This window comes from Harpia harpyja, chromosome 1 (genome assembly GCF_026419915.1).
Source record: "Harpia harpyja isolate bHarHar1 chromosome 1, bHarHar1 primary haplotype, whole genome shotgun sequence".
Taxonomy (NCBI): Eukaryota; Metazoa; Chordata; class Aves; order Accipitriformes; family Accipitridae; genus Harpia; species Harpia harpyja.
In genome coordinates, this window is record NC_068940.1 from 84014235 (window position 1) to 84025075 (window position 10841).

General features: G+C 42.7%; 1 protein-coding gene across 3 annotated transcripts; it reads right to left on the reverse strand.

Moving 5' to 3' along the window:
- Positions 1 to 223: 223 nt before the first annotated feature.
- Positions 224 to 10478, reverse strand: CLDN12 (claudin 12). Of its 3 annotated transcripts, none has more exons than XM_052802649.1 (4): positions 10310 to 10478; positions 7488 to 7554; positions 5050 to 5102; positions 224 to 4275 (listed from the first exon to the last, which is right to left on the reverse strand). In XM_052802649.1, the coding sequence occupies exon 4, from the start codon at positions 4251 to 4253 to the stop codon at positions 3516 to 3518; it is 738 nt and encodes a 245-aa protein (XP_052658609.1). In that variant the 5' UTR covers positions 4254 to 4275; positions 5050 to 5102; positions 7488 to 7554; positions 10310 to 10478; the 3' UTR covers positions 224 to 3515. The 3 variants fall into 3 exon arrangements, with proteins under 3 accessions (XP_052658609.1, XP_052658600.1, XP_052658590.1); XM_052802640.1 differs by lacking the exon at positions 5050 to 5102 and adding an exon at positions 9483 to 9578; XM_052802630.1 differs by lacking the exon at positions 5050 to 5102.
- Between the last annotated feature and the right edge of the window lie 363 nt (positions 10479 to 10841).

Here is a 10841-nt window from a genome sequence, read left to right on the forward strand (position 1 = left end):
AAAGGATTGGTTTGGGTTTTTAGGGGTTGGTTTGTTTGTTTGTTTGTGGGGTTTTGGTTTGTTTAAAGCAGGAGTCCTATAAAATTAGGGAGTTAAAATGCAGTATACACAACATTTTAAGCCTGTTAAGGCATCTGAAACAGTCTGGCAATCAATATCAAAACAGGTAAAGTCTTAAATATTCCAGCAGTTACTGTTTTCCACAAAATTAATCAAAATAAACTGCATCTGTATGATAATGTTTTATTAAAAATACATATCTTCTGTTTCACATAAAAAGAACCAACACTGTAAACAAACACAACTTAAGAAGTTGAACAAGAATTACTTCAAAAAAATACAGATTCCTGTAATCCCAGAGCACCCAACCTTTGCCTGCATGAGCCACAAGTTAAAATCTTCCTTTGTTCAAGACCCAGAGTGCCTGTCCTGTACACAGCAAAGTGCCCAGGAAGGAGCAACTGGTCAGAGGCAGGGGTGCTAACTGATCCACAGAGGCTGTTCCCTGGCAGAGGTACATGCAGGATACACGCGTTCTTCTCCTCAAATCCAGAGAGGCCTGTCAATCCCCAGCCCTGCTGCTGGGCACAATGGTAATCTTAGCAAGAGAAATGCTGGAGCGGCACTTGGCTCAAGTGTCACAGGTTGGCCACCTCTTTGTGTAAAGAAGGAGAAATACAGCACAGCACTTTCAGGTAATTTCACTTAGGATCCAGCAGAAACTCACATTAACAGCACTGTTGAAAGAAACCCAGCCGTGCTTCAGTGATACAACACGATGCAACAGTCTTTTTCATAAAGATGACCTTAACTGAAACCTACGCTGGAATCCACTAACTTTTGGATCCCTGCTTTTCGTAACTCAGATCCATCTCAGACTTTTGGAAAGACACAATTTTCAAAAAAACCAGTTATCAGTTTAGGCAGCAGCAAATACTGATTGAAAGTTTAGTGCATAAAAATCAAAGTCAGAATACAAAAGAGCTGTCAGAGACATCTGCTATTTGAAGTGTACAGAACAAAACACTGGCTGCATTTACTCTTGTAGAAAACATCAGTTTGCCAGGCTGCCTTTCTTGCTCTGGAGATGCTTAAGATTCCGCTCCTTTTAAAGTCACCAAGAGATGTATTCATCATCCCTCCAAAATGATCAACATGCTTTGTAAATTCAGGCTCAAAAAGCATGCCAGACACTGACTGTAAACTAACATTTACTGGCCAACTCATAAACTTGCGCAAGGCACGAAGAAGAAAAGACACTGGAATGATGAGGAAGCAAGCTGATGTGAAATCACAAACCAGTGGTCCCTGTGCTTTGACCTGACAAAGCATCTAAGGATATGGGCAGCTGAAACAGCAACAGTATCTAAGGTTGGGCAAGCAGAATAACTGTAAAGCGAAGTTCAGTTTTGAAGAAAAAAAAGCTGGCTTGCATGTCATTATACATGTTCTAATCCCATATAAGTCATGATCTGATTAAAAGGAAAAAAAAAACCAACAAAACTTCATCCAACATCATACCTTGCAAACCTAAGAGGGTGTTAAATTCATGTAACTTTAGAGGCCTGTCTCCTTAAGTATTCTTCATCATCTACAGTGTTAATTCCTTAGACTGCAATTTAATCAAGCACTCTGTCTGAAAGGCCTGTCAGTTTACTGACTATGCTGGGAATTTATGACAGAGATCAGCTTCCTCACTCAGTGCACTTAATTCCGAGGTCTACCAGTTAAAACACAATGATTCCTCTTAATATACTGTTACCGCACAGATTGTAACAGAACAAGATTTGCCCAGCACAGCATTTGTTCCTATTTCTAATGCATGGAGAAAGGAACAAACTGACTTTTGGGACCTCGGATGAGTTTGCAGAACTGGAATTAAAGAACTCTATTTGATCTTTTAGCAAAGCAAACTTGTTCTGGGATTAATGAAATACAAATATCCACTAAGCTCCAGAATGCCACCAGTCATAATAACTTTCTTTACTGGAATGACATCTTAAACACAAGATCTCAATTTGCCAAAATCTGAGCAAATCAAATTCTTGCCTTAATTGTAACACTCTTCAACTCACTGTCATCAAATTTCCAAGCACTTTCAAAGCCCATATTGAAAAGCTTTGATCCTTAGGGCTGACCTGCTCTGCATTTTAGAAGGAAAAAAATGATTTAAAGACATCCCACGTTGGGAATTTATAATCCCTCCTCATCCTTGTAGAGCTACAAGGTGAAGCTCACAGGTTACTTAAAACCTCATCTTACAGAAAACAGGAATGGTAAACTTTCTCCAGTTGTGAGGTGGCAGCATAGGAAATAACTGGATTTTAAAATAGCTCAACTTGAAAGCTGTTGAAGAACAAGGCTGAAAAGGTTAAGTCTTAATCAGTAATTAAATAGCTACAGCATGAAAAGTCCAACAACCATAAAAGTCAACTCTGAGAAATACACAAGCTCATTGTTACTTGTATATACATTTCAAAAAAAAAAAGACAATCTAGATTTAAAAATCTCTCCCCAGGGTTATAATCCCCTTCCTAGAGAGATGTTGTTATAGCCTGTGTACAGTGTTCCAAAAGAATGTTTTATAGCCTTCAGAATTCTTCATGGTTTTCCTAATCCATTTTGCAGTGACATTTCTCTCCAGAATTGAGTAACACTTTAAAGGCTACTTGAAAAATCCATCTTTAAGATGGCCTTCAAATAAAATATTCAAGCTTCTAAACAGAATTTTTAAATACAAGTGGTTTTTGTTTTAATCACAAAACAGATCTAGTGAATTTGGTAACTTATTAAAAAACAGACTAGAAATAAAATTCACAAAGAAGTTTCTAGCCTCCAGTAATTCACAAAATGCTATTACAGTACAGAAGAACGTTATTAGTTAAGCCAGTTTTATTTCTTCTGATAGCTAATTTGAAAATAAAGGGTAATTTGACACTAATTCTATTACAGAAGTTCATAAGCAGGTAGCTTTTTGCGCGTGCAGTAGAAAATAAAGAACAGTGCTACAGAACTGAATTCGTCTGCCAAATACCCTTTTCAGACATCACATCTTGAAATATGTGTGTCTAGATGAACAAGAAACTCAGTGAACCCCCTGCACCCTGTTCCACTGCCTGCATTTGGATAATGCATGGGTGCAACGGTCCACCTATGTAGCTCTTACAATGGGATCAGAATCTAATAATAGCTTATCAAACAGCAAAGAGGTTCAAACCTACTTTGATCTCAGCAAGCAGAAGGATGAACAGATACTATTGTTAGTGTACTGTCCCAACATTAGCAGCAATTTTGTCTGTAGTGAGCTCAGAGTTAAAAAAGAAAAAAATTTGGTCAGGAAGTTAACACACGAGAACAGCAACAGACTTGCTGAACTCAGGTCTCCATTGCTTTGCACCTTGGGAAAGCTGACCTTACAAATGATTATGCTCAGTGCAAGGCAGCAGAGAGAATCAAGCCTGTAATTTTCCTGGTTTGAACGAGCACAAGAACTTGGCTTCCAAGACTTTGTCTTCTTAAGATGCATGTGTCACAACAGGAATGTCAATTTCTATGGCAGAGAGGCGAGAGCGTGCAGAATACGGCTGAGAGGCATAGCTGTGCATGCTAGGGGCATGGGAATAGAGGGGCTGCCAGAAAGGAGAAGGTAGGCTTTTACATGCGCAGTACCACAGAAACAGCAGAACGGAAGTGAAAAACAGACCGCCAGCACTGGCAATGGCAATAAACACAGAGATGTCAAAGCTAAAGACAGGCTCGTATTTTCTGTTCAGATAATTGTTATAAAAAATGACCCAGACGGATGGAGTGAGACAAATGGCACACGCAAGGAGGAACAAGAGGCCAGCCACGAGATGGCAGCCCGCGCTGTTTACAAGGCATTTGGCCAATTTGATATTTGGCACACTGGATACAAAGGCTGTGTTACACATGCCAATCAAGCAGAGAAACAGAGCTGAGACAGCAGTAAACATACTCAGTGGAAGGGCAAACTGAAGAACACGCAAATCCAGTTGATCGACGGCAGTGTACCACTGTGGGTCATATATCACACAGTCTCTGCTCCCATCAAAGCGAGCGCACTTAATCCAGAGTCCAGTGTAAATGGTCACATTCCTCTCATTCTTGTTGAATGTGTACAGTCTCATTTGCCTCCAGTTTGGAAGCAGAACTGCTGCAAGGAGTCCAGCTACTGAGGCTGTTCCACTGAGGAAGGCCAGTACGGTTGCTGCATGAACATCCCGGCAGCCCATGCTTACCCACAGAAGTTGTTTCCTGCAATTAAAAAGAAAAAATAAAAATTTAAAAATCGATAGGTGCAAGTTTATGGACACAGGACTGACTACAGTTGACTTCTGCCAGGTTAATAAACTTGTGTGGTAGGCAGTAACTCTCTGGCACCATCTTTGCCTTAGACGCTTACGTGGAGGTAACACCACCAAGTTCACGCTTTAATGAAACCTCAGATTATTTCACAGACTGTTATGATTGCTTAGCTGACAGACTACTAAATTCACTGTGTTCAAAATCAAAAAGGAGCACTTTAACATTGGATTCTACACAGCCTTTCAGCTTGTGTCACTGCATGGACTTTTAGAGTCTGGGTGGAGAAGGTGAATCATTGAGTAAGTGTGATTTAAGAAGTTCACCTCTCCCTCAACTGGCAGCTCCCTCTCTTTAGCTCAGATGTAACATCAGAGTGCGCGGTCAGTCCTACCACACTGCCGTGTGAGTAAAAGGGAATTGCTTAAAACCATCATCACTAGACGGGACAAGGAATGCATATGTAGGCAGTTATACACATTTCATATAGGCCAAATTGTTGGTGAGAGCCGCAAGCTAGTAGAGAAGGCTCTGTTGAGTAATTTACTATGATTTTTTCAAAAGCAATTAACAGTTCTTCCACACTACTTCTGCCTTTCAAAACCAGCTGTCCAAGCACACGAACAATTCCAGAAAGCAGACGGCTTTTCAGCTTTCACATTTTCCTCTTCAGATGAAGTGTTAAAGAATACTGCTTCCTTTTCAATATAACCACTGTCTTCATACCTAGTAGAGCCTCTTGCCTGCAGAGATCCTGGGAAACAGTCTCAATGATGGGTCTTCTTTATAAAGAAATTGTTTAAAAAAAAAAAAAAAGACAGACTCAATTTGAGTAATCCCATCTCTGGGTGCTTGAGATACTTTAAAGAGGCTTAATACATAATAGGCACTGAGCATCCACCCCAGAGCATACTTGAAGCAGGACACTAAAAATTATAGTACCTAAAAATGAGCAGAAACTGTGAAAAATCTGAGAGCTCCTAAGTCATAAACTCCTACTGAAATTTCTTCCAAATCATTATACTGCATTGCGCTGATTTGTCTAAAGACACAAAACAATTCTTTAGGTACCAGAAGTTCTACCTAATGCATATACAAATAACTGAATATCTGTATCTCAGTAAGGTTACAGACATGGTTGCAACCAAAGAGGAAATGGGATTTGATCCCTTACTATCCTTCCACACCTGCAAACACCATATGCCCAGGGAACTTTTCAGATAAGCAATTTCCATGTATACTGGAAGCAGACTACAAGCATTATCAGGCTATACAGCTAGTCAGCATTTTATTGATTTATAGACAAATAAAGAAAGCCCAATTTGTTTTGTAAGAAAGCATTAGGCATTTATTTACTTTTTACGCCATCTAACCCTGAAGGATTGTAATGGTGTGTGGGAAACAATTAACTGTTGATCATACTCTTTTAAAGAAGCACTACTGAGAAGAAATAATGACAACCACATTTAAGCTAAAAGTGCACCTCATTCATCAAAAAGATGGCATTATATTTTTGCTAAGAATAGCTGAGCGTGGGCAAGCTACTGTTCTCATGGCAGTAACCTTTTCAGATAGTGGATCATTGATAGGATACCTCCCAGGTAGGGGGACCCGAGACTTATTTCGATCATAATTGATTTAATATTACGCTTAACCTCAGTATCAGTAAGGTCAATGCAACCAACCTGCAAGGAAATGGAACTATAACAAATGAGCTTGAGAAGTAAATCTAATATAGCATCAAATTTTGTTCTCCCTGAGCTTGATACTTCTGCTCTTCCATAAAGAGCTTGCCTTTGCCTGGATAAAACTTCCATGCAGGCAGAGCATACTCTGAGACAGAGCTCTACCAGGAGCAGCTGGAACAAGCACAAGACGGATCGTTTTCAGAAACCCACTGCCTCTGCAAATTCATGGGGAGGTATTTTCTCTCCTTCTACATTATCAAAATATAGTTATGGCAAGGACTACGCAGCCAGGACTTAAGACAGCATGGGGAAATTTGTATTTTTCTATTACCTCTGCTGTATCAGTTACATAGACAGAAGACTTTAGTCTCTAGTTCATCCTAGTTGCCAGGTGTGTTTAGGCCACCCTGCATAGCTTGTTTTTGCTAGCCATTCCTGGCAGAAGCACCAAGGGTGGGGGTTTTTTGTTATTTTTTGGAGGGTGGTTTGTTCGGTTTGGGGTTGTTTGGGTTTTTTTCCATTGTTGTTGGTATTTGAGTTTTGGATGGTTTTTGTGAGGGAAAAGGGAAAAAAGGGAAAAGGGAAAAAAGGGAAAAGGGAAAAAAGGGAAAAGGGAAAAAAGGGAAAAGGGAAAAAAAGGGAAAAGGGAAAAAAGGGAAAAGGGAAAAAAGGGAAAAGGGAAAAAAGGGGAAAAGGGAAAAAAGGGAAAAGGGAAAAAAGGGAAAAGGGAAAAAAGGGAAAAGGGAAAAAAGGGAAAAGGGAAAAAAGGGAAAAGGGAAAAAAGGGAAAAGGGAAAAAAGGGAAAAGGGAAAAAAGGGAAAAGGGAAAAAAAGGGAAAAGGGAAAAAAGGGAAAAGGGAAAAAAGGGAAAAGGGAAAAAAGGGAAAAGGGAAAAAAGGGAAAAGGGAAAAAAGGGAAAAGGGAAAAAAGGGAAAAGGGAAAAAAGGGAAAAGGGAAAAAAAGGGAAAAGGGAAAAAAGGGAAAAGGGAAAAAAGGGAAAAGGGAAAAAAAGGGAAAAGGGAAAAAAGGGAAAAGGGAAAAAAAGGGAAAAGGGAAAAAAGGGAAAAGGGAAAAAAGGGAAAAGGGAAAAAAGGGAAAAGGGAAAAAAGGGAAAAGGGAAAAAAGGGAAAAGGGAAAAAAGGGAAAAGGGAAAAAAGGGAAAAGGGAAAAAAGGGAAAAGGGAAAAAAGGGAAAAGGGAAAAAAGGGAAAAGGGAAAAAAGGGAAAAGGGTCCTTAGTTGTTCTCTTGGAGTAGAAGGGAAAGACAAAGAAAATAGCTTATTTTGCCATTAGAGGGTGTCAAGGAAAAGTGAATTTATAGGTAAGATATCCATGATCCCCCCTATCAGGGGAAACTTGTCCCATCTTGCAAATATTGCTAGCTTTATAGCTGTAATTACAGCTTCAGTTACAAATCCCTGATTAAGACAGCAACAAAATAGATGTTGTCTTAATTAAGATGGATCCATTGTACTCACCAGCGGTGTGTTCAAATCAAGAGAAACTGTAGCAGCTTTTAGCGTAGGAAAAAAGGTGTTACTGGATCTAGGAAACAGAACAAGGAAAGAGTCAACATCACATTTGTTTCATGCAATTCCAGGAACAGTGTTTACGTTATGATTCAGAAATAAGGAATCTTAGCTATGTTTACATCAGGCCAACTCCATCACCTTTCTACAATTTCCTCTTATTTAAAAAACAAAACTCAAACTGCTTTTTTTCTTCCCCCAGGATTTTTCCCTCTATCTACTCATCTCTGTCTTCATGCAACAGACAAAAAACTCCCTTTCTTATAGATGTTCCAAGACATGGAGATGTTCACATCCTGAATTTTGTGTTTCTAGCAAAAAAATCCATATAAAGCCATATAAAATTATTACTTCAGATGTTAGGTTCCAGGCTGCACTTATACAGCTGGGACAAAAGGGTGCAATGAGGTTTTTTTTTTTATGTCAGAGAACAAAACACAGACTCTAAACTGTTTATATACTTGTTCCCTATTCCTGGCTTCTACACAAAGGTTTGAAGGAAAAGGGAGAAAGGCAGGAAGTACTGGTGATGCATTTTCAATGGCTGTCCAGCTTTTCCAGAGGAAGAGAAAGGATCCTCTTGTGGATTCTCTTTACACCCATATCTGGGATCCACACCACTGGGTCCCAAGAGCAACTCTCCAGGTCATAATAGGAAAATCGCTTTTCTACTGGACAGTCAGACCTACAAGCATGTCATTATGTGATTGTAAGAGCTACAACCTAAAGGTGAGTTTGCTGTACTAACACATACAAGGAGATAGAGTTTATTCTAAGTGACCTATATCAAAACCTGAAATATTGTAACATTTATATATGCGTAGTCTCCTGGGGTGCAACATCAAAGAAATTCTTCTATCAAACCATCTAGGCAAGAGAGAGACCTTACAGCATGCACTCACGCAACCCAAGTTTTTCACTAAATGAGAAAATGAATTTCCAAGTCTGGAGTCCTCCAATATGAATGCTATTGCATACAAGACACGGAAATGCAGACACAATGAAATCAAGCATCCAACTGGCTTTCCACTGCCAGGTTAATCAACCAAGGCTGCTATGAGTAAATGCGATAATTTGGGCAAACTAACTATGCAGGGCTGCAGAGGTCAGCATCAATACGTTCAATTGCATTTGGAGAAGTAGCAGCTTTTTTTTTTTTTTTAAGTTTGGATCTCAAAAAAAAAAAAGCATTATTGCACAGCTTGGAGCAGCTGTTCTTATTCACTAGTATTTCTGAGCAATCTTCAAGCTTTTTGTGCATTTAGCATCAACTGAAGCCAAGATAAACATACAGATCTCCCTCTGCAGGTTCACACCCCAAAATACCAGGCAGTGCTCAGTAACAACCATCGTTAAGTAGAAAATTAGTACTAGCAAACAAACCTGTCATAAAGGGAGCTGTGCCCAGCCCGGGAGTCCCTCCCATTAAATGATGAAAACCTGTGGCCACCAGCTGTTATAATAAACAGATACAGAGCAGGTATGGAATATTCTACAATATCCAACTCAGAAAGCCCTCCATTTCTGCAGACATGGAGTTTCTTTCCTCTTCCTCTATCCATTTAGTCCATCTGATTTTATTCTCTATCACTGGTCGTGTTGAACAACTAGGGATCTCAGCCACTTCTGAACTAGCTGTCCAAGGGAAAAAAGCACACTTTGGCCAGGATAGGTGAAACCCTGTCTCGCCTTAGATTCTAGACCCGAGCTTCTTACATCCCAAGGATTTTACAGCTGTCATACTCAAGGGTCTTGTATCTGACCCACAGAAGCTACCAGTCCTAATACCACTTCAGGGACAGAATTTACCACGGCTCCTATTCTAAGATCAGTGTAGCTGTAACAAGAGATGCTGGCTGAAGCTGGTTAAAAACTGGTAAACCATTAACTGCCCACAAGCTAAAAAAAATGAAGGAAAGAAAAAAGAAAAAAAGAGACATTTACTAGAAGCATAATTCAGCGATGAGTAAAGCCAGCTCTGTTCCCTTGCATGGCCTTGATAAAACCGCGGTCTGGGAACCACCGCTGTTCTGTAAAGCCCTGCAGGAGGGAGGTCACAGTAAGTACAATTTATAAACAAATGCAGTCCCTAACGATCCACAACAGTATTGTCACTTAAAAAAATCACGAGTTTTGGATAACTGACCACCAGAAACTGGAGATCAACAGCTATCCTGTTTCAAGATAAGTGGAAGTAACTGATACAGAATCAGTCCCACCAGTCATTTTTTTTCTTCTAGAAATCAATCACTCAGTTCCAAGTTCTACAAAACTCCCTATTAAAATCAAACCCAGACGTACAGGATTAGAATCAACATTCCTAGCTAATGCATTAGGACTCCCAAGAAAGACTTGCGGCGCGGGTCACCGTTTTACCGACCGATGTGGAAAAAAACAGGAGACGCACAGCGGCGGCAGAGGCGGAGAGCACGCGCTCCCCCGCGGAGCCGGGCAGCCGCCGTGCGGGCCCCGCCGCACGCCGAGCACCGCCCGCACCCGCTCACCGCGAGTGCGCTCCCAACCGAACCGCACGAAACCCGCCGCACCGCGAAGCCAGACTTGCAGGGGAGCAGGGCTAAACCGGCAAGGGCCGCAGAAATCATCCGCCCGGCCGTGCAGCCCCCGCTCGGAGCCGCCTCGGCGGCAGCGCGGCGGGCCGGCAGCCCCTCACGGCCAGGCGGCCGCGGGCGGCTCCCCTCGGGCGCCGCCGGGATGGAGCCGCAGCCCGGACCGGGACCGCGTCCACCCCCACAGCCGCTCTCGCCGCTCACCTTCCCGTCAGGGCGCGGGGACACGCAGGGGAAGCACCATCTCCGCTGCGCTCCCCGACCTCCGCCCGCCGGAGCCTCTTCTCTCCTCTCCGGCGCTGGGGAGGCCGCGGGACGCCCGCCCGGAGGGTTGTGGGGCTGTAGTCCAGCGCCGCCGCAGTGTCGGCGCCGAGCCCCGGCGCGCACTACAACTCCCAGCGGCCCCCGCGGCGGGCCCCCGCAGGGCGGCGCGGGGCCGGGCGGCCGCTGCCGGGCCGCGTTCTTAGCGCCCTCGCTGCGGGGGCGAGGCGGCCGCTCGGTCCCGTCCGTGTTTAGGGAGGACTGCGATTCGCGCACAGCGCCCCGGCCGCAAAACCCGACGCTTTAAAAGACGGTCCTCCAACACGTCAGCGCAGTCAGAGGAGCTGGCGCCGTTACTCTCACCAGCACTTCGTGAGGCCGCGAACAAAACTCACCCGTTATAACCCTCGGTGGGTCTGGGGAGCAGCGTAGCTACGGGCCCTGAAGGAACCACGCGGCCGCTCGCTCTAACTGG

Coding starts and splice junctions, on each gene's coding strand:
- CLDN12 (XM_052802630.1), bottom strand. CDS start 4,253: ATGGGCTGCCGGGATGTTCATGCAGCAACCGTACTGGCCTTCCTCAGT.